Raw genomic sequence first — 24,567 nt, forward strand, 5'->3', positions numbered from 1 at the left:
CTTTTAAAGGCTTTCATCATTAAACTCTTCATTAAAACTGTGTTTGCCTTTTTATCGGTTGCTCAGGTAAGGAACAGGGGTCAACGAATTCATTTCTGTTCTGAAGTCCTGAAAAATATAACACAAAGATATGAAACATTTGCTCAAAAGCTCTGTGTTTGTTTTGAATTATCTGTTTGTAAGATGTGCAGCATCTGTTTCACACTGCCTGCAGTAAAGAAGACCGGGCCTTGGATTTACATGTTTTATCCACCCTTTCAGGGATGAAAGAGTAAGAGCACATGTGTGTCTGAATTAAAAGAATTGTTTCTAGGAAAGTGTAAAAGGTCCTGGGAAGAGCTTGAAATTATGTTTACTATAATTACAGCAGCTTCAGAGTTGCACTGCTTCATCTGCAAACAAAGATGTCCGGTATAGTTAGTCTATTAACCTTTTCTAATTCTAGATCCCAATGCAAAATAAACACTGAATTAAAAAAATAACTTTTTTTTAAAGTTCATTGTGCAAAACTGAGCAAGTGGAAACTGAGCTGTTTAAGTTGAAATGACCATAAATGCTAGTCATTCTAAGTAACATTCTGGTCCAAATATCTTAAAGTTTATCCTTATATAAAATAAACTTATTATATGATTGTAAGTTGTTGCTGCTAGTTCTCATGAGCAGAACCAGAAAAACAAATGAGATGAACAGAGTTGTAAGGCTGAGCTATGAACTGCAGCAGTGTGTAGCTTTGCAAAGATAGAAGAAAGCTTTCTTCTATCTTTTTTTTGCCACAGACCATTTCTGCAAAGATAGGTGTTTGGAGAAAGAAATGTTTTCAAGCCTAAAACAAACCTTTGTAGTTTAAATAACATTCAAGTCAGAATAATGAAAAGACTGGAATCTGATGGGAGCATCGTGGTTTGGGCCATGATCTTGTAGACGACTGGGTGGACATACAGCTGCTTTACAGCAGTTACTCAAAGTCATATTAAGTTGAAGAAGGCAACAGTCCAGAACTAAACTTGACAGAAAATCTGTGAAATCACCTAAAGAGGACCGGGACAACAGAAACCGCTGTCCAAGAAGATTGAATGCTGACACTGAACCAAAATGTGCTTCAACTTTTCTGTACATTTTGTCAAAACATTATTTGGCCACTTTTGAGACCAACCGTACAGCTCTCGCACACATGTGCATGCTGCATATGTTTTATCCAGTGTTTAAAGTGTTTAACCTTGTTTTAGAGCTATGATATGTTGTACAGGTTTAAAGCTAACCGATTTAGATACAAAGTAAACACATTTTGCACCACACAGTATATTCTCAGCTCTGCCTCTTGACTATGATGTCATAGAGGAGCGTATCTGGAGGCTCTCCAAACATAACCAACACATGGTCGGAGTCTAAATCTGCTTTACTTGTCGTCAAGCCTCGGCTCACACACACACACACACTCATATTACAACTGGAAATACACTAAACCTTGACCTGGATTTTTAACTACACATTCATGAAGATCCCAGAGCCGATTTTCTGCACAGCAGTTGAGACAAAGCTTAATCCTTTACTATCCATCACACAAGTTCACTCTGACCCTATTCTCAATCCCCCCCCTCTCTGCCCAGTGTCACACTGAAAATCTGCTACGACTCAAGGTGTTAGATAACTGTCAACATGTCTGGGGGGAAGCTTCCAGTCCTTCAGCTTTGAAATGAACTGGATTAAATTGGACTGTATATACAGTATTCTGCAAAAACCTAATCCAACTCCCGAAGGTCTTTTGAACTTTTCAGTCCAGTTTTCATGTTGGATAATGTGACATAATGTGCAGAGTGTGCTAAAAAATATTTGAAAGGTGGAAACTTGGAGGATAAAAGAAGAAATGTTTAGTCACTAAAAATGGTCTGAAACTGTTTCTGAAAATTATGTTAAGAAATAACGGAAAGAAATCCATTAAAGACATGATAATAGCATTTGACAGATAAATTTTTTCAGCAAGTCGCTCTATTGGAAGACAAAATACTATTCTCCATCTTGTCTTACAGTACCCAGAAAATATTCATTTTGTCACATTACTAAACCTTTTGTCTACATGCAAAAGACTGTGTGTAGCTAACACTACACATCAACCTAAACACACCATCCTCATACTGAAATGGTGAAACCTGGTGGTGGCAGCATCATTGCTTTTCAGCAGGGACAGTGAAGCTGACAAAGGTTTATGAGAAGACAAATGGAGATAAATTCAGGGCAGTCCTGGAAGAAAACCTGAAATTGACCGCAAAAGACTGTGTTGGACGTTTCCCTCCACAGCAATGCATCGAGCAGCCAACGTTGCAATGCTTGGTTTAGACCAAAGCATAATAAATGGCCCAGTCAAAGTCTGGATGTAAATTTAACTGAGAATCTGTGGCACGTTTGAAAGTACTGTTCACAAGGTCTCAACATCTAATCTGAGCTTGAGCAAAGAAACAAGGGCAAAAATGTTTCTGTGCGGGGTCTATCACATAAACTAATAAAATGCTTTTGATTTTGTGGTTTTAATGTGACATTATATGAAGCAGTTTAAGGAGTGTTAATACTTTTTGCTAGCCACTGTATCTTGAGAATTGTTTGATATTTTAAGCTACAGAAATAGAAGCACTGGTTCATCTCATCATTTAGGGGCCTTTTCACGACAAAATGATTCATACATTGGAATTATGTGACTTATGAAAATATTCATCTTAACATGGTCAAGTATCAGACTGAACAAGTCAACATTTTTAGAAAGCATTAACATGTACTTATAAAGACCATTTAAAAGGTTTATATGAAACACGTCCTGATTGGCTTCTAATTTTGAAGAAATTTAGAATATTTTCCTTGTTTTGGACCCAGTGGTAATTCTCACACAAATTGGACCTGGGCTAGTCCCTTTTCTTCCCCTATTGAAAGAGTAGTAAATCTTTATCTGTAGTTAATACATCTCTGTTCAATGTGGAATTACCCTTTAAAGGTTTTACCAGTCTAAGTAGTTCAGATTTTGAACAAAGCAGCATTAAAAGCAGTAAAATATCCCTACTGTCACGTTCTGGGTTTGGATCGGACCAATACGCATACAAGAGCTTGGGAGCCGCATGATTAAATGAGTTAAAAGGTTTATTTAGCAATTTCCAGGTTAAGCAAAAAGTCACTTCAGGTATCACAAAAGTCCAAACAAAAAACTCACAGCAACAAAAAACAGAGTTCAGACGGGCGACCGGACCTGCTCCACAGAGTTCTGAGCGGTCGGCGGTGAAGCCGTGGAGACCTGCGGCGAAGTAACCAGCGAAGAGGCCGAGGATCCGGAGGTCTGCGGCGATGTAGCCAGCGAAGAGGCCGAGGATCCGGAGGTCTGCGGCGACAGAGATGCAGGCGTCTAGGAGGCCCACAAAGCGAGGAGTCAGGCGGTCTGCGACGTGGAAGCAGGTGCCTCGGAGGTCTGCGGCAAAGCCAGAACCGCAGCTTAGACTTGGGCCCAGGCAGGGCCCGCAGAGGCCTGGGCCTGGCATCAGTCTGGCCAGGAGCACAGTAGGTCAGCTCGGGAGCACAGTCAATGGGTCCTGGAGCCAAGATCTGAGGCGGTCCATCCTCAGACCCCTCAGGAAACTCAGGAACTAGGATGAGAGGCGGCTCTCCATTGAACCCCTCTCTGGACTCTGGGTCCTGTAGCTTGGCAGCAGGCTGTGAGTCCAGAGGCCTGGTAGCAGGCTGTGACTTGTGAAGCTTGGCGGCGGACGGCTGTGGCTCATAATCCTTGGAGCTCTGTGGTGCTCTAACGGCCACAAGAAGAGGGTCGAAAGGACCTCCAGCAGAAAGAGGAGCTGGAGCGTCGAGCCATCCCTCCGCAATGAATTCGGCCTGAAGAACAGAGTGCACCAGATTCAGATCCTCTGGATGATCCATTAGATGAAGCACAAAATCACAGCAACGTCCCTTCATGAAATCCTCTTTCATTTTCTCCAGCCTGGCTTGAACCCAATTCAGGGCTGAGGGCTGCACCGGCGACTGGTGACCTGCAGAAGGCGCTGGGTGACCACCCACCAACTCCGGGGAAACCGGCTGCGAGGAGGCCATGGCGGATGGACCCTCCGTAGAAGGGTTGGAGGCGCCCATCCGAACCTCCCCAATGGCGACTGTTCCGCGGCGACCATGTCGTCCAGGGCGGGAGCCGAACCCAGCGGGGAATTCGGCCGCAGCAGGTGCCGCTGCAGACGTGGGCAGCTGTGGGCAGGTTGAGCTCGGCCGGAGCTGCTGCAGCTGGGGTGGAGCGCTAGCGGCGAGGGCGACGTCGCCTGGAGGAGGAACAAGCTGGAGAGATATGATTCCGATCCGGTAATACATCCATGGGGACCCGGTCAGATACACCGAAACACTCCATCTCCTCCAGCAACAAAGGCGAAGGTAAAATCTCAACCCCCTCTCCATACATAGCTTGTAGCGTCTCCTCTTGCTGCTTTATCCACATCTTAAGTTCTTTAGCTCTGTCTGCTTGGTCCTGTTTATGGCTGGTTCCTAATGTCACGTTCTGGGTTTGGATCGGACCAATAGGCATACAAGAGCTTGGGAGCCGCATGATTAAATGAGTTAAGAGGTTTATTTAGCAATTTCCAGGTGAAGCAAAAAGTCACTTCAGGTATCACAAAAGTCCAGACAAAAAACTCTCATGAGAGTTCACTGCTGCAGGCACGTAGAAAAACACAAGACTAAACCAGGGTGTGACGAGAAATAGTGACGGAGGAACCAGCGGGGAACAAAGAACACAGACCAACTAATATACAGGGAGAAAACAAAGGCAGGTAATCACAGGAACTAAGAACAGGTGTGGCAAGGAGACATGGAGACAGGTGGAACTAATTAACAATAAAGGAAACCATAGACCTAAGAACGGTTAATACAAAAACCAAGTCCAAGGATGTCACCTACATTGTAACAGAATCAGAAGCTACTAACTGGTTACTAACTTCAATGCCTTTAGACATCACGTCCTACAGTGCTTACATTGTGCACCAAACAGGGTAATACCTGCTTACTATGGACGGGACTTGCAAATAAACTTGTTCTGGATACAGCAAGTGCTTTTTTCCACCCCTCATGGCGTGCCACCCTGGAAATTAAGCCAAATGGCCAATATAAAAATCCACCACTGATTTAATCCATTTACTTTCTTTGTATAACATCATAAGATTACTTTATTGTGGACTGGCTCAAATATAGTCATCATCAGAGGCATCAGTTCAAATGTAGTTCCTGTTCTGGTAGCATTGCTTCTCTGATAAATGTGGGTCTGCTCAACATGTCTACAGGTTTTCTTTACTTTTTCAATGAGAAAGTCGCTTCTATTAGGGCCCAGATCAACCCCTCTGATTATGACCCTTCAGTCATTGTGCCTTGTTATGCTGTCTTATACAGCTTTGAATGTGTGACTTTGCAATCATTGCAGGAGGTGGTTAGTCACTTAAGGCCAACTGGTTCTCTGGAAGATGTTATTCCACCTAGATTATTTAAAGATGTCTTTCTTACTATAGGCCATTCTGTCCTTGCTCTTGTAAATAGTAGCTTGTCCTCTGGTGTTGTTCCTAAAACTCTGAAACATGCAGTTCTGCAGCTTCTACTCAAGAAACCATCTTTGGATCCCACTGTTCTGGCAAATTATAGACCCATCTCTAAACTGCCTTTTATTTCAAAAATTCTTGAGAAGGTAGTCTATAATCAGCTAATGGATTATCTTGAAGAACATAATGTTTTAGAGGTTTTTCAGTCCGGTCTTAAACCATTTCATAGCACAGAGTCAGCTCTTTTAAAGGTTTTTAATGATATACTTTTAGCAACTGATTCTGGTGACTGTGTTGTTTTGGTACTGTTGGATTTATCAGCTGCTTTTGATACAGTTGATCATGGCATTTTACTTTCCCGTTTGGAACATTGGGTGGGCATCGGTCACAAAGCTCTGGGTTGGTTTAGATCATATTTGGCCAACTGTACTTTTTGTGTCTGTCCTAATGCCCATAGGTCCCCCTCTGCTCCACTGTCGTGTGGTGTCCCACAGGGCTCAGTTCTAGGCCCTCTTCTTTTTTTGTTGTACCACCTCCCTCTTGGCTCTATTTTTAGAAAATATGGGATTGCTTTTCATTGTTATGCAGATGACAAACAGATATACTTACCACTAAAAAATGCAGACTCCACCTCTCTTCGGTGTCTGCAATTATGTCTGGATGATTTGAAGGCCTGGGTGGCCCTAAATTTCTTGAAACTAAATGAAGATAAGACAGAGGTAGTGATTTTTGGCAGATCGACTACAGATTCCCTGACTAATCTTTGCTCTCTGGCCCAGTATGTCAAGCCGGTTATCACAAATTTAGGGGTCAAGATGGATGCTGGTCTTAAGTTGGAAGCACATATTAGAGCCGTTGTAAAATCCAGTTTCTTCCACTTAAGGCAGCTAGCCAAAGTAAAACATATCCTTTCCAGACAGCATTTCGAAACAATAATCCATGCATTTGTGACCACACGGCTGGATCACTGCAATGCACTTTATATAGGAGTCAGTGATTTATATGTTTCCCAGCTCCAGAGTGTACAAAATGCTGCTGCTCGTTTTTTAACAGGCACCCGGAAATTTGATCACATCTCCCCTATTTTAGCTTCCTTACATTGGCTGCCAGTACATTTTAGGACTCATTTTAAAATCCTTTTATTTGTTTTTAAAGCTCTTAATGGCCTTGCCCCTCCCTATCTGTCTGAGCTGTTACATTCTTACACACCGTCATGTTCCCTCAGGTCAGCTGATCAGTTGTTCCTGATGTTGCCAAAAACAAAATGCAAGCTCAGAGGGGACCGTGCTTTTTCTGTGGCAGCTCCCAAGCTTTGGAATGATCTTCCTTTGGGCATAAGACAAGCCTCTTCACTCACTGTTTTTAAGTCACTCCTTAAGACCCATCTTTTTTCTTTAGCGTTTGGCAAAATCTGAGATGTTTTTATTTGTTTTATTGTGTCTGTACATTAATATGTATTTTATATTCAATTTCTTTCCATTTTGCATTGTTTTATGATTGTGTACAGAACTTTGGTCCTGTCGGTGTATAAAGTGCTTTATAAATAAAGTTGGTATGGTATGGTATGGTACAGAAAGAACCAAAGATCCAGATTTATATATATGCACTCTGGATTTTTTTCATGGACCCTACATAAGCAGAGGCTAAAGCTTTTGAGTATTCAAAGTAAGTCTGAAATGTGATGATCTACAATCCCACAAAGAGGAGGGGAGACCAGTTCGCTGTTAGAAATTCCATCCACATGCAGCCATTAGGTTGTTGGCGTTCCTCTGAAGCTTGTTGTTGCTTCCTGAACCCCATTACAATGGATAGAGGTAAGAGAGGCTGACGGCAGTCATATTGTCCTCCCGTGTTGTCTGCAAGATTCTGACACTAAGCCCATTATGCTTCCATTATGGAGCTTCAATTTTCCTTTGAGCATTTCACTTATGACACTGCAGCTCCCTCCCTCTGCAAGCCTCAGACTCACATGCACCACAATCTCACTGTAAGCAGCCCTTCTGAATATTTATTCTGTTTTCTTTACAGGTGAAAAGTAATAAAGTAGGATTAAGAGCAGTTTAAGGTATGTGTGCTTCACCTTGGAGCTTTATAAGCCTTTTTTAATCTTCTTCAGAGCTGGCCAGAAATACCAAGAAAAGACTAAATTTCTAATAACCAAGAAAAAGTCAAACATAAAGAACATTTGTAAAATTAAACATAGTGATGTCTGTGATTTTCGTGAGACATTTTTTTTTATTAGTTTAATCATTTAACATTTAATCCAGAGCGTTTCAGCTCTTTGTGGTTTAGTTAGATGGAGGAGAATCAAACCTTCTCTATTAATGATAATAATTACACTAATAATAATAATGTAATAATTGTGTTTATTCTACTGCAAAGTCATCAGAGTACTTCTTAAAATTACAGTTGAGTGCTACATGACATGTATTTTCTGTTTTTAAAGACAACTGAATGTTGTAAGTGAATCAAAGGTACTTCAAGAAACTATTAGGATAAAGATATGTACACTTATACAACCATGTTACTATAGCTACCGTTTTATTTTCAACATATTTAACAATAAAACATTGCACATTTATTTGATGTTAATGAAACTGCACAGAATATCACATTAAACATTGTGTGTGTATTAGAATGATTGTGTATAATAGTTTTTACACCCCTTGAATAATTAATTTTTTCTCACCTTGCCTCAATAAACTTTAGTGGGTTTTATTGTGAAACACCAACACAAAGTAGTGCGTCATTATCAAAAAGAAGGAAACTGGCACATATGTACTAAGCCCTCTTCGCTTCCTTACCCCTAAATAAAATCCAGTACAACCAGTAAAGTCCACCTGTGTGTAATTTATCATCATATATCATCGTGAAGAGCAGGTATCACAGGAATCAGGAATGGAGTTGTTAAGCAATATCCCTAGCTTTGAACATCTCACTGAGCTCTAATAATCATCCAGAAATGGAAAGAGTATGTTACAACTGTAAACTACAAATACATGGCTACACACCTGAACTGACAGCCCCCGTAAGGAGAGCATTAATCAAAAGCTCAAACGAGAGAATGGGTTTAGACTACAACTATTAATCCCACACTGCATTAATATTTGCCTTATGAGAGAGTGGTTAAAGCTAGTGTTGACATAAAGCAAAGACCTGTTTGCAGCTTGGCAGTGTTAACATCTGAAAGAAGGTGCTCTGGTCAGATGAGACCAAAGCTAAACTCTGTGGCCTTCATGCAAAATGCCTTGGGGAGGAATTTATGTAAACGTATGAAGCTAAATACAGGGTAATCCTGGAAGAAAAGATTTTACAGGTTGAAAAAGACCTCCGTTTGGAGCAGAGGTTCACCTTTCAGCAGGACAACAACCATAAACATGGAGCCAGAGCTATGGTGGTTTAGATCAAAGCACATTCATCTTTGTGGAGTTCAGATAATGAAGAAGGTTTCTGCTGTACCAGAACAATAAAAAACAACCAAGCACTCTGTGGGATTCTTTTTATTTGTCACACATAAATACATCAGCACTAAACAAACTGTGATTGATTAAGAACTTCATTCTACCACAAGTTTATTTCTAGAGATACCTGTCATCTAGCTAATATCTGCAGCTCCAGCAACTGTTTGGTGGAAAAGTCACAGTTTTCCTTTAAAACAACCTTGAAAGTGTCAATAAAAAACTTCTGTTTGACTCCAGCCAACTCAGCCATCATGCATATCATTGTTTACTGCCAGGCTAGAAAGGAATCACTTGGGGAGAAAAATGTCCTTTCTCAATGCTCAGAGATTGACTTTCGGTCCAAAACAAATCCTCTCTGTTTTGCATGTTAATTTATTCCCTTTTGCTTCATGCAAGAAAGAAAAACACTCAGTTTCCTTTAGGAAGTTTATAATAAAAGCCTTGCGATCGATGATAATGGCATTTGTGCTTGTGTTTGTCATCTTTGCAAACGCAACAGTGGTGGATTTTCCACAGATTTATTTGGATACTAGTGCTGTAAGTGGCGTGTAAATTATCCTAACTGTCTGTGCGGCTCTTTATCTTTGTAAGTCGGTTCTATTAGACCCTATCCATTAATGCCCATAGCCCATCCAATCAATGCTTAAATAAAAATCTGCTCGATTTGTGGCATTTCATGCAAACGTGCAAACTCCAACCAGAATGAGTGTTTGGCTTTTTGTTTTTATAATGCTAAAAGAACAGCTAAAACAAAGCAATCAATAGCACTTATGTTTGGGTTACACTGCCCTGATTTCAGACAAATGTTCCACATTCTTACATAGAAATTAGTTTCATACAGATGTACGCTGTGGTGTAATTCCATTATAACACATTTCATTTCTTTCTAATGATTTTAATTCTAATAAACATGCTTAGCCATGATCATAATTCATTCATCCTTCACATTCACATAATCCTAAACAGTGTTGTAGAGGGGCTGGACACTGTTCATTCAACCAGCAGAGGAGTAGCTGGAGAAACACTGGATCCATCCGTCCGTCCTCCATCATGTTATTTCACAGCAGCAGCTCTACTTCAAGATCTCCCTGGATGACAGAGCTCCTCATTGAAGCTCTCACCTACATCATTACTTAAATTGAATCTGATTTAAATGTTCATTCCCACAGTTGGATGCACAACATGGAAGTGGGTTCTTATTGCTGTTTAAGAGCCGATCCAAGCTCCAGAACCCAAGGATTGTCTACCACCTAACTCTGGCTTCAGGAAGGTGCTCCAAGCTGTATTCTAAACCAGGCTCGACAATTACAGTGGTCTACAATCATCAAGATCATGGAGGTGCTCTTAGTCTTTACTCCTCCCCAGGGCCAACTTGGCATGGGAGACCGTACCAGTAGCCAAAGCCCTGGAAAACATTCCACGCTGGATCATAGGGGTATTAACGTTGTCAATTACAAAAAAATTGTATTCAAGTAAAAAACCATGCAAACTCACACCTATTATAAATTTAGAATCATCACATAACACATGATGCGTGAGTTTTGCCAGAGAGAAACTCCACACAGGTTCTTTAATGGTTAAGGGAAAAACCACGACAGATGACACAGCATCCATTTTCTGGCTTTTGCTGTACAATCTTAGATGATTTATCAGGGCCCTGTGATGGACTGGTTACCAACCCAGGGTGAGCCCTCTCTCCCGATGAAAACTGAGAGAGTCTTTAGCACTGTCACCTGCCTGCTGAACAGGATAAAAAGGATATAGAAAATGGATGTTTAGCAATTTTAGGGCATGTCTCAGACTTTGACTTTTCCAACTCCAGCCAGTAATGCGTTTGTTTTGAATGATTATATACTGAACACAGGTGATTTAAATTCCTCAGTATCTAAAGACATCACGATGGGGAGATGTGCGGGAGCGCTCGGTGCTGTCATACCAAATTAAATTGATCAAACAGGAAGCAATTAAACAAAGAACATTGTCCAATAATAAGAAACACTGGTTTATGATTGGTTTACGGAAGAGATCACAGTACATAGTTTGGGTATTTCTTTCTAATTTACAGCTCTCTTTATTTTTTCCTATGTAATTTCATTAGTTTTTCTCATTAAGTTAGACTGGCAGAATTCCTTTGTAAATGAGGCTTTCCTTTACACATCTCTTAGACTCAAAATCAATCCAGAAATGCCTTGCAATATTGTGACATCTGATTGCTTTGCTGATCTATTTGAAAGTAATTCATGAATTATTAGAAGTTGCAACCCAAACAATTTTCCTACTTAAATAATCATTCCTCTTGACACTTTATGGTCGCTTCTTGCCCCTTAAAGATCAGGAGAGAGAATCCTAAATTAAAGGCTTTAAAGCAGCAGTTTGAAAATTAGCTAATAAAACATCATTACTAAATTCTCAAGTCTTACCTCAAATTCCCGATCAGATTTAGGTCTGGACTTTGACTCAAATACATGAATATGTTTTGATCTAAATCTTTCGATTGTGTCTCTGACTGCCTGTTTTGGATTGTTGTCCTGCTGGAAGGTGAACCTCCATCACTGCTCCAAGTTTCGTGCAGGCCCTAACTCTGACAAAGCTTCCTTGTTTCTGCTGAAGACAAACCTCCCCACAACATGATGCTGCTACCACCAGGTTTCACTGGGGGAATGGTGGATTCATAATTTCCCTCTACTCAGAGGGTTTTGCATGTAAGCCAAACATGTAATTTTGGACTTGTGTAACCAGAGCACCTTTACTGTGTCCAGAGCGCGGCTTGCAGGAAACAAGAAGCCTTGTAGCTTTAAGTCAACAATGGCTTACTCCTTTCAGAAAGGCCAGAATTGTTGAGTACATTACTCATAGTTGTCCTGTTGAAAGATTCCCCCACCTGAGCAGTAGATATCTGCATCTCCTCCAGATGGGCTTCTTGGCTGCTACTCTGATTAATGCTCAAATGTGGAAAAACTTGGGATATTGTTTTGTGACCTAACCCTTCTTTGAACTTCTCTACATCTCTATCCCTGACCTATCTGCTGTGTTTCTTGTTGTATTCATACTGAGATCAAATCACATGAAGGAGGCCTTTATTTATTAGCTAGGTCTTTCATAGAGCCTATTGATTGACGTGCAGAAGCTCTAACATTTTTCAAATTTTTTAACTGCAAAAACCATGTCAAATCATTATAAAATATATTTTAAAGGTTTTGGTTGTAAGGAATAGCTTCATGTCTAACAATGTACCTGAAAATGAAATGATTTATGTCAGCTTCCTGGGATTCCTCATGACGTTATGACTTAAAAAATGGCACTGTGATTTAGGATATAATGTATTTACAAGCCCAACATACTGACATACAAGGTAACTGCCTTTATAAGTGACACATTTTCTTTTTGAATGAGTACAAACCATGTTCGACCATATTTCACAAATCACTCTACGATTAGTTAACAGTCTGGGGATTAAGGGTAGATTTGACTGTGCTGCAATCTGCTCCAGTGTCTCCTTAGCACTGATAGGATCAGAGAAACAGCCAGCAAGGCATCTGTTTATGTGCATGTTTTATTCCCCTCCCCTCTGTCCTCCCTTATAGTTTCTTTTCATACATCTTTCTTGTCACCCCCACTCTCCAAGAGCGAGAGAGGAAAACAGCATCGATCACTGTTAAATGACTGACCAGTGCCTGTTGGAGGTACTAAATGGATCTCCACAATTGAATAGAGGCCTAAGTGTGTGGTAAATGCTCTCAATGGGTAAATTAATTTGTGGGTTAACTGGCTCTAAGACCGTTTCGATAAGGAAAAATAATAAAAACACCAACAGGAGGTATTTTTCTTTGGATGCATCATAAATAAAGCTTGGCTGACAATCTTAGCTTTCCGATTCATCACTGCAAGCCTGCTCCATGGGAAAGAAAGAATGACACACTCGAAGGGTAACCAAAGACATTTCAGCTTTATTTTCCTCATATAGATTTAACTGTACACGGTTCATACCATTACACAGAAGGCATAAATGAATAAATTCTTTTACATCTTTTTCAAAGACACATGGCAAGAATAATAAATAGCGCTCATGAAACAAGACGATCTACACGTTTTCAAACTGTACATAATTTACAACAATAAGATGCAAACTACTGAGGCAAAACAGATTGAACTAAACTGCTTATGGGTTTCTGTGATGTTTTCCTCTAAAATCCCAGATTTCAGCCAACAAGTTAGTTTGTCTATATAATTCAGCTGGGAGCAGCATAGCATTTACTGCTTATCCAGTGGCTTGTGCATGGAATAAGGTTGTGACACATCTCTAATTGGAGGGATTATGCTTTTTATTTACCTGGCATAAACAAATTAGAATTATCAAGCATTATTAAAATGCATGAATACATGGCATTTTTAACTCATAAATAGCATTAAAATAGTTAATTATTGAAAACATTTATTTCAAATAAGTCATAAGAAATTATGCATAAATAAGCACAATAAGAAATTAATATCCTGTCAAAAGTTTCTCCCTCTCTTGTCTTGTCCGTTTTATCTACATGTTAATCAAAGTATTGTGTAATTTAGAAAGTAATAACACGGTAATTTGTGGGCTGTAATCTGTTGTTGTTTTGTGTTGTTTTTTCTGAATGGTGTCTGTTTTTTGATTTGTAGAGAGGTAAAAGATGAGGAAAAAAAGAAGACTTGGCATTCGTTTCTCCAAAAAAGATGCTCACATTGATTGATTTCTCTTCAGATCAGAAAGAGGAGCAGAGATCAGATCTGGAACGGATGCATTTAATGGAAAACTCCTGCACAAGCATGAAGCTGTTAGATACTTTTACAACTTCAATGCAGCTCACAAGAGATTTACTAAGAGATATTCCTAATACAGCAAATAATTTGTGAAGCTGGAGCCGATGGTGACTGATCTCTGCAGCCGATCCAGCTCGGATGCTGAATTATCAGCTCTGAATGTGGTAGACTGTGTTAATCCCTCTGGTACAAAGGGCTGGGCAGCCGGACAACAGGCTGACAGCACATCTGGAGCTGGGGGAAGTAGGTTGACAGCGAGCAAAGCTGAGGCTGCTGCTGACTGAGAAGATTATCAGGAGGAGGCTGGATCTGACTGAAGAGAGCAAACACAAAGGGGGTTTTCTTTGTTCCTTTTAAAACTCATTGGTGTTCTGTGCAATTTGGGCTTAGCTATTACAGAAAACTGCATGTGTTATATCTTTGCATTTCAAGAATAAATTAATTCACATGTATGATCTATACTGAAAGTTTCCTGATGTGAAAAAGGTATTAATACTGACAGATGTCTTCTCTCAAGCATCTTTTACTCAGACTAAAATCCCGCAAATATGACCAAAGAGCTGCTGTGTCACAAACACCCTCAAACAGCTTCTGCAACAGACGGATGGATGGATGCACAGATCAGCAGATCAATCCATTTCTCCAAACACTTTTTCAGTAATACGTTAAAAAACATGAGCATGTTTCTAGATTCACTCTTGTGCCACTGCTCTTGTAAGTTTCTCTCCGAGTGAAACACTGTGTTTGCCTTGTGCATATGTCTCTCTCCTCTGCACCCCTGTCCATACACATAGAAAAAGAAGAGGAGAGTAAAGTGCAATGCCAATGTGAAGGCTTTGATATCGCCGGACAGCAGTTCAACTTATGGTGATTCAGAAGCATGCAGCTGCCTTCTGGGCCTGATACAGACAACAGCCCTAATCTGTGTGGTTGAGCACAATCCACCAATGTTTTGGGAGTTCAGTCTCCTTTGTAGCCATTGAACAAAAGACAGGCAATAATAAAAAATGAAGTGATTCAGTGTTGAGATTGAACATTCAGGTGTTGTTTTACTGTTTAAGTCCAGTCTGCACCTTCCAACCTGGTTGTTATCTCGCTGTTATGACTTCAGTCAAAATGTTTCTCTTCACCACGCAACAAAAAACACACCAGTCTTGGAGGCTGTAGTAAAGAAATGTAAAAAAAAAATATTTTGTGTCCTTATGATAAATCCCCACAGTGGTGTTTCTACTTGGCGCGAAGTTCAAAACTGGGAATGGTCCATCTCATCCAGCCACGAGGCCGGGCTGGTGGGGAAGTCAGGGTATCCTGTACTGCTGCCTGTGGAGAGGTCTGAGGTAGGGCCCCCCGCCATGGCCCTCAGAGCCTGTCCCACACCGCCCGGCCCCCCCTGTACCACCAGAGTGTCCATGTTAAAGGTCAGGTTGTTGAGGAGAGGCGTGTGACCGGGCAGGGAGGCGATGGAAGAAGGGGACTGCGGGAGACCGTAGGGGCTCCCTGGTCGGATGTCTTGGTAGGGCTGTCCCGCCGTGTCGATGGAGAAGCCACCGTTCAGGACCGCGCTGCCTGTCATGTCACCCACGCTCCCATAGAGGCCGTTTGTGTGGCTGAGATCAGACAAGACTTGGTCGTCTAGAGAAGAATCAGAAAAGGAGACCGGTCAAAAAAAAAAAGACAGGAGATTGCTCTTCTTTAACAGGGTTAATATTAGCATCAAGGAAGATAGAATGTTTTGCATAAGTATTTATACAACCTAAACTTCTTCCAGTATTTACAGCAACAATATATCTTGCTGGCTTTTTATGTGAAAGAATATCTCAAAATGACATGATTATGAAGTCAGTCAGTTTCTACCACTTATTCCATAGTGGGTCACGGGGGAGCTGGTGCCTATCTCCAGCAATCTATGGGCAAGAGGCAGGGTACACCCTGGACAGGTCGCCAGTCCATCACAGGGCAACACCCAAACAACCATGCACACACTCATACACCTAAGGGCAATTTAGAGTTACCAGTTACCCTAACATACATGTCTTTGGACTGTGGGAGGAAGCCAGAGTGCCCGGTGAGACCCCACACATGCACGGGGAGATCATGCAAACTCCATGCAGAAAGACCCCTGGGTTGGAATCAAACCCAGGACCTTCTTGGTGCAAGGCAACAGTGCTACCAACTGCACCACCGTGCAGCCCTGATTATGAAGTGTAAGGAAAAATTATTTTTGAAGTGTAATGTGTACTTGTGCAGTCTCCAAAGTTCAATACTTTGTAGAAACAACCGTTCGCTGCAGTCACATCTGCAAATGTTTTGGGTTGAAGAGGTCTAACTTTTTGCATTCTTTATATGTTGCAGAAACTCTTGACTCATATCAAGTAAAATGTGTGGATCCAGTAAAGATCCGGAATATTAATATGCTAAAGGTATACAGGTTTTTTCTTGTTTTAGTTAGGAGGAGGCACATCTAAACAGCATGGAGCAAATCCTCAACCTATAATTTGTATCTATATCAGTATGTGCAACTACTGTAGTACAAAATATTGGTTTACAACTTCAATCGATCCCCAGAGTGGCTTCCATAACAACAAAACCTAAAAGCACTTTCTCTCTAATTTAATAAAAGCCTCACATGCTTTATAGAGTTTCTGTCACCATGTTTTCTTTTCTCATAAAAACAGCTTTCTTTTCCAAAGTGGTTTGGAGACTTTTAAGATTATCTGAAAAGGGAAGTGGGCTGTGAATATTAAGCAACAAAAGGATGTCTAAAACTCCATTTGCATCCCACTAAGGAACCTTTGCTCATTTCCAATAAGCTCCATCACATAAACAAACAGAGGCAGGAGGCATCAGCAGCCACAGAGGAAAAGTGAAACAGGTATGCCATTTTAGATTTGCCTCAAAGTAGCACCATCCAACAATGAACACAAGCAAGCAAATGAAAAACCACAACGACACATTGGTATCGGCAGCTCTCATGGGATTTACCATTTTGAATGCTCTCTTAATCCTATTAGCAGAATGTATGTCCGATAACTCCCTTTCTGGGACTATACAATCTGAAAAAAGTACCTCTGAAGCTCAGTTCGCTGTCGCTGAGCCCTGCATCGTCAGCTGAGCTCTCCTTCTCCACTTTGGTTCCTCCTCTGCTACGTTTGACACTTTTATAGAACTGAGTCCAGCGGTGGCGACCTGCATCTTTCTTTAGACGCTTTTCCTTTGCTCGCCGGTTCTGGAACCAAACCTGCCAGGTTAAGCGATAATATGCATCTTTAAAGGAAAAACTATTTGGACGACTTCATTTATGCTTTTTAGAGCAATAAAATCGGCATCATAATCAACTCTCTTTTTTTACCTTAGTTTGAAATTTAAATTAGATATTAAACATTTGGTAAAGCAAGCAATCATTTTTACATGTAAATATGGTGCAATATTTGGCATCTCCAATCGCAAAGCACTTCAAAAAATAAAAACATTTAGAAAAAATAATAATAAATGATAAATGTTTTAATTTCTACTACATCTTTTTATTAATATTATTTATAATCAAAGATTTTACCATAAAAATACTCAAACATTGAAAAATAAAAATATATTTAATACGTTTAAATATAAACCAAAAATGTCAAAAAAATTAAACAGGAATTATTTAGTTACCTTATCATTAATTATCTCTTAAAAAGATTGGGTCAAATGCAATAACAGGTCAATGCAACATACTGAATTGATTAAAATTATAAGAGTTTTCTTTATCGACATGTTTGATCACAAATACTGTTGTACTCCTTCAAAGCATTATTGCAACATCTAGACGATTCAATGGTAAAAACCTAAATACTAAAAGCATACATGTTTTTAAATCCTGATAATACAACTATAGACTTTCTCTCTCATAATGTATCATTCAAATAACTACATGGTCAGAGAGACTGGCATTAATGTGCCGTGAAAGAGGACCTCACTCAATCACAATCTGGTTTGTTGACAAAGCTAAATATTTGGACTAGAATGGATTTATCTTTTAAAGTCTATATTCTAAAAATGAAAAAAAAAAAAGTCTACCTGCACAACTCTCATGTCCAGGCCTGTCTCAGAAGACAGCTGCTCTCTGACGTGGCGAGCAGGCTTTGGCGAGTTTTTGTAGGCACTTTTGAGGGTCTCCAGCTGCTTGGCAGTGATGGTGGTCCTTGGTCGTTTGGCCCCACCCTCTGAATCATCTGTAAACATCGTTCCAAACATGAGTGGCATCCCTCTGCACATGTGTGTCCATTTGTTTTAAATGAAGTGAATGCAGGGCTGTGTATTATTGTCCTTGAGCATTTGTCCCACTCCCACAGCAGAGGACATAAATCTACCCTTTGCCAGAGGAGAGGAGTTATTGGAGCCGCACCATATAAGAGCATCGGTTCACTTTACATAATCAATCAGAGATGCATGGAAATCTCCGAGGAGAGGGAGGGACAGAAACCAAGCACACACCCAGATGACAAACAGCAACGATCCACAGTCAGAAGTTATTTCGCCTCGCTGAGAGGTGCATACAGCTTGATCTATCGAGCTCTTCTGCAATTCTGATGCAAGTTAGGTCAGAGCCTTTCAGCAGTGAAACAAATAGATGGACATTTGCAACGATTATTTTATATCACCAAAAGTACATGTTCACCCTTTCTTCTTGTTCTGTCTTGACAGTCAGCACACCTACCATTTTGTTTGGCTGTCTCATAATCCACCTTGCACACCAGCCTCCCATCCTCCATGAGGTAAAACTCGTCCCCAGTGGCCAGCTGTCTGCTGCACATGATGCAAGCGAAGCAGTGCAGGTGATACACAAAGTCCTGCGCCTTCCGCACCACCTGCGTCGGGGGGATGCCCTGCTGGCATGACGCACATTTCGTTCCAAAGCGCCTGAGGGGAAGGATGAAGCAGAGCGAGGTCTTTAGAGGATGTGGTGATGAAGATGGAAACAGTTAACTGGCACAGAAAAATATTTTTAAACATAACAATGCACCACTGTATGAAATATTTAAAACTCTTGCGAGCAAAATCAAACCAGCTCTGCAGTGGATATCTGTTAACAGTTAGCTTGACTGATGCATCAGTGCAATGCATCAGGTTTGCATATCTGTTTGTGTGTTTGCATGCTTGTATTTTTGCTGCTAAAGTGCAAACAGTTACAGAGGTAGAGGATGAGGAAGACAGCACACAGTAAACCCACCATGAGGAGAACCAATGAAACATTGACTGAGGAGAGGCTTTAAATCATAAAACCACCCTCTCAAAAATAAAAACAGCAAAGTGAAGCCTGCAAATCCCTCACCACTAAAACCACATGTGTGCTGTTTCATGTTTGAGGAGTTTGAACATGCCAACGTCCCCCTCGCTGGCCCCCTGGGTCAACTAATACAGTTAGCAACCAGTTAGACTGCAGAGCTCCTCTGGGGTCTCGTTCAAGGTTTGAGCATTAAAACCTTTCAAACGTGATTTAGTAAAAAGCCCAGATCTGCTGATCCTGTTCTGGATGAAAGTCAAACTCGATTTTCTTTTGTAATGCTTCTGAAATCCAATCATTAAAAGAAAGAAACAAAATGGCAAAAAAATAAAAGATGGTGACCTAAAGGGATTTATAATGAGAGCCATGTTAATCTAAGGGTGTTGAAATCACAGATGTTATAAATAGCATCTGCACCATGCGGGTTACCGGTATGAAGGTATACCAAGGTTTTAAAAAGTTTTGGTTTTAAAACTACAACTAGTCTTTCATAACACCATGGCTATAGTCTAAAGTCCTTCTAATAAGATGCCACTGAAAGTGATTTTTGCTTTTTTCCATCTGTTTGGAGCATGGAGTAACACAGCAATGCCCCTCCCACACGTGTTGCTCCACACTGCTAGACAGATGGCTAAAAAAAAGGCCTACTTCACTTTCCCCTCTCCTACAAGAAACAAAAAAATAAGCTGTTCAAAAACATTTCTAGTCAGACATGGTGTGGAAACTAAAAAAATGTCAAGAATAACTCTGATTATCAGACATTCCCACTAATTAACTAAATAATATCAGTTTTTAGACTTACTTCACTCTAGAAAGAGCAGAATGACCAAAGATATAATATTCTGTGCCGTAAACAATCAAAAACTAATACATTTTGCAGATACTTTTGCAGATATATTTTTACTTAAATTTGTGCATTACATGAAAATATCAATAAGCAATTGTTATACATATCATTATTTTAGTTATAATAATCCTTATATTATCATATTTTAGCTGTGATAGGGGTGACTGTCCAGTTATAAATAAAAATAGACTTTAAAATTTAAATACTGCAATAGCGTAAGAAATGTGGTACTTTTACTCATCCTGTTGTGAACATATAATACTGGCATGTGTCTAATCTGCACATATCTTCTCTCTGACTCAATTATCAAATGCATTTCAGCAAGAAGAAGAAAGTGTCTAATATTACACCATCAAAAATTGCTTTAAATGAATTCATAATTATTATTTTTTTATTTAGCAAGTTAATGCAGTGTAATGTGGCATAATGTTCAAGAAAGGGTAAGAATATATGTATAAATAGTTATATTCATTCATGATAACTGTCAGCTTTACTTAAAATGTTAGATTTACATGATCAATTTTAAGCATTATTTCTAACAAAAACTCCCTTCGTCTGTTTATACTTTTTGCAGTTTTCATGTTCCTCCACAGAAAAGCTGCATTTTGTGCGATTCTTAAGGAAAATCCCATTAATTATGTTCATTGCAACAACAGCAAAACAACAAAAAGAAGCAAAGACAAAGGCGCACTGACTTGAAGAAGTCCTCCTTGCAGTACACGTTGCCTGCCCGGGAAAAACATTTGTCCGCCAACGGGGTCTGGCAGTCTGCGCACTTGAGGCACTTGGAGTGCCAGTGTCTGTCCAGCACCTTCAGGATGAACTTATCCAGGATATGCTGACTGCAGCCTGCACACTGAGGGATCTCTGCTAGGAGAAACAACGAGAAGGGCCAGGTCACACTCAGCCAGCAGTATAAGGCAGAGAAAGGTCGATCATCGTCAGGGAGATTCATTGTATTTAAAACACGTCGTTTTGAATAAGAACATTTGCTTTACTTCAAAAATAATGGAAGTAGATTGTGTGCACAATTTCTGCGGTGAGGAATTTAGAATTAGACTTTCTAAACGTTGATCCTTGGACAAAACGAAGCAGGTTTCCCACTATGAAAATAACAATGATTAAATCAGACAACAAAATAAAAATACATTTTCATGATTACAGTTTTTAGGGGATTATAAGCTGTTGAAATGTATTGCAGATGGATGACTAAGTTTTGTCTCATATTGTTAGCAGTTTTAATTTATTCGGAAGTTTTCCCATAACGCGTTTCCCGGTCATGTTTTCTTAAACTGCGTTCAGTTTCGTGCTCTGTTATTGTGGCACATTTCAATTTTTCGGTTAAAAAAAAAGAAAATCATCACATAACAAATGTTAGTTTTTTCTCAAAGTCAGCGGTGGAGGAATATTAATTTCCTTTCATTAAACCGCGTGCGTGTGCTCAGTGAATATTTCCGTCCCTTTCCAAGGTGCTGATCTCAGGGCTGTTCGCCTGCAGAGCAAAAATGTTTTTTTTTTTTCTGACGACGTATTGATTTTCTCCGTCTTAATCTGGTTTGCCTGTTCCATCTCGATCTTAATTAATCCCTGCATGATTTTATGGAAAGCGTGGTGACAACCAGTGTCTGTAGGTGAGACGGCACTCTGATATAAATCAAGATCAATGCGCGTTTAGATCCAGATTTTGTTACTTTTGACAAATAAATCTGCAGCAGTACACCCTCTGCGACCCACGTTCATTAATATATCTAAAGTAAAATCCAATTGACCCGATTTTAATTTTGGAAAATAGCTTAATAGCCACATATTTGATGCAATTAAATATTTGCCATGCACAAAAAGGGTTATATTAATGTTGTAAGAGTAAAACAGGCTATTGTAACAGAAAAAAACATTTGATTGAAGCAGTTTTATTTCGTTAAACATCTGCATGTTTGAGGTAAAAGAGGCAGAGAAATGACTAGGAGCCTGAACCCACGCAGCGGGGCTGTTTTCTGTGTAGAGAAAGCATATCTGCAGCTGTAAAATTCACCTTAACATAAAAGCTCAGATTTTATTTTGCATTCTGCAAATGCAGATTCTGCGTTTTACCTAACAGCGAGGAATTTTGCTATGCATGTTTGCCGAACGATAAATAATTGCTGACAAATAAAAATGTATGATATCACAGATATTTTGCATAAATCCGATCTGAAAAATCGCCTGCTCTGCATTCTGAATTGTGTTTTTAAAGTATAAACGGAATCAAATCAGTTTATGATTTTTATGTTTAAGATACAGCTTGAATCCTGAAAAGCTGGGATATTGTAGATGCAAAGAAATGTTCCCCAACAGACAGGAGCAGGATTGGCTTTATTCTAGTCAGATTTTTCTGTATGAAAAAGCGTTTGAAATAGATGAAGGTAGATGAGAGAAGTGGTGCTGAAAAGAAAGCAGTACCCACAGAGCATTCCGCTTCAGTGGGTCTATTTCTGTTGGATCACGCTCCTCTCTTCAAAACTTCCAAATTCAAAAAGACATTAAAAACACATTTTCGAGGCAGGCTGATGCTTTCAGACCTTCATCTCATTAAGTAAATGATTTATGATTACCAAATGTGTAATTAACACTTACAATCTAAAAAGCATCAGAGGTTTCTTTTTCCTGTTATGAAATGCTTGGAGAGGCTGCCTTTTCCACTAAAACAATTCAGGTTTAGAACCAGGATGAGTCCTGGCACTGCAGGGGGTTGAGTGGCAGGATCTTTATCCAATCTTTTAATCTGTATCAGTTCATAAAATTAAAGAGCATAAGCCGAACGCATATGGTTTTTTTTCTTTATGTCGATAGATAGATAGATAGATAGATAGATAGATAGATAGATAGATAGATAGATAGATAGATAGATAGATAGATAGATAGATAGATAGATAGATAGATAGATAGATAGATAGATAGATAGATAGATAGATAGATAGATAGATAGATAGATAGATAGATAGATAGATAGATAGATAGATAGATAGATAGATAGATAGATAGATAGATAGATAGATAGATAGATAGATAGATAGATAGATAGATAGATAGATAGATAGATAGATAGATAGATAGATAGATAGATAGATAGATAGATAGATAGATAGATAGATAGATAGATAGATAGATAGATAGATAGATAGATAGATAGATAGATAGATAGATAGATAGATAGATAGATAGATAGATAGATAGATAGATAGATAGATAGATAGATAGATAGATAGATAGATAGATAAAAGTTGCAGTAATTTTCTCAGCTTTATCGGATTATTATTATGTTGTTGCTTGTTTGATTTTGGGTGGAGGGATTACCTATTCGTCCTCCATCTGTATATTTTCCTAACTTACCCCTGAATAATTAGGTCAGAGCAAAAAACGGATACAGTCGCACTTCGATCTTCATATGATCAGTTTATGAAAGGCCCTGGCGCAGATTGACGGGCGAACAGATGTAAGATATTTCTCGCTTTTGATGCTGAAGTCCAGGAAATGTTACGAGACTTAGATAATTATCTCTAACAAATATTAGTTCTAATGCAGTAAAGGAAATGTTCTAGTATAAGACGCGCGGTGAGCCCGGGCCTCTTAAATAAGACGTCTGGCGTATTTATTGGGCTCGGTGACGGATGCCAATCAAAGCCAGTGCGCGTTTGTCTGATGGGCGATGATGACAACTGTGTCTGATCTCTTGACCATGCAGGCTCGTTTACAAATTAACAGCTGAGGAGCTCAACGTGAGTCCAGCAGCACTGCACTGCATGCAGAACACTCGAAAACCAAACCATTGCTGTAGAATAGAAATTATTATTAACATTTTTTCTTCCCTGGCGCTTTTTGCAGGAAACATGATCATTTCTTGACGATAAATTGCTTTCATTGGAATCGTACTTTTGCACCTTGTGTTATAAGCAGCATGACACATCACTGGCCTGTACGTGTTTCAGTCTCCTCTCCTTATTCTGTGGCTGTAAGTCAGCCCCTCTCTTTACGGCCAAGCCTCGCATCAGAGGTTGCCCTCACCATCCTGTTCCCAGGCTGGTAATCGATAGTAAAATACGAGAAGATGGGAAAATATCTTACGCTGCAGTGGCACACCGAGAATCTCCGGTAAACTCTTTATAGGACTCTCTGTCGGTAGGGCCGCCGCACTTTGCATCATCGTGATCCAAACGCACGCACATACACCCGCAACGCGGTGGGCGCACTCCCCCCGTCCTTGCTTCTGTGCAAAAATAAAAAACACAAAGCTGCTGTTGAGGCCTGTTTCCGCTCAAACCTTCCTTTCCAGGTATTTCTCTATTCCCAGGGTGATGCCCGAGACGTGCCGCGCCGTGCCGAGCTGTTTTGGAGTATGGAGCAGACAGGCTGCTCAGTCCATTCAGCGCCGCAGGGGCGGCGGGGGCTGACGTCAACGCGGCACAGGCTCACCGGGAGCCAATAAGAAAGCAGGAAGGAGGGTTGCCCCCCCAGCAGAGGTGGAAAGCTTCACCGACAGGAGTAAAAGAGAGAGAAGAGGAAGAGGAGCGTCTAAGATGGTATATGAAAATGTCTCCGGAGAGGCGGAACCTTGCTCCAGTGGAGACCATAAATAGCTCACTGCAGTGACTCTCTGAGGGCCCCCGGGCC

The 24,567-nt window shown here is 40.2% G+C and overlaps 1 protein-coding gene across 2 annotated transcripts; it reads right to left on the bottom strand.

Moving 5' to 3' along the window:
• Positions 1 to 13,041: 13,041 nt before the first annotated feature.
• lhx4 (LIM homeobox 4) lies at positions 13,042 to 24,290 on the bottom strand. 2 transcript variants are annotated; one of them, XM_047373935.1, is made up of 6 exons: positions 24,022 to 24,290; positions 20,616 to 20,787; positions 18,507 to 18,709; positions 17,867 to 18,021; positions 16,877 to 17,048; positions 13,042 to 15,442 (listed from the first exon to the last, which is right to left on the bottom strand). In XM_047373935.1, the coding sequence occupies exons 1-6, from the start codon at positions 24,098 to 24,100 to the stop codon at positions 15,054 to 15,056; spliced, it is 1,170 nt and encodes a 389-aa protein (XP_047229891.1). In that variant the 5' UTR covers positions 24,101 to 24,290; the 3' UTR covers positions 13,042 to 15,053. The 2 variants fall into 2 exon arrangements, with proteins under 2 accessions (XP_047229891.1, XP_047229890.1); XM_047373934.1 differs by having other exon boundaries at positions 20,616 to 20,790.
• Positions 24,291 to 24,567: the final 277 nt, after the last annotated feature.

This window comes from Girardinichthys multiradiatus, chromosome 9 (assembly GCF_021462225.1).
Source record: "Girardinichthys multiradiatus isolate DD_20200921_A chromosome 9, DD_fGirMul_XY1, whole genome shotgun sequence".
Taxonomy (NCBI): domain Eukaryota; kingdom Metazoa; phylum Chordata; class Actinopteri; order Cyprinodontiformes; family Goodeidae; genus Girardinichthys; species Girardinichthys multiradiatus.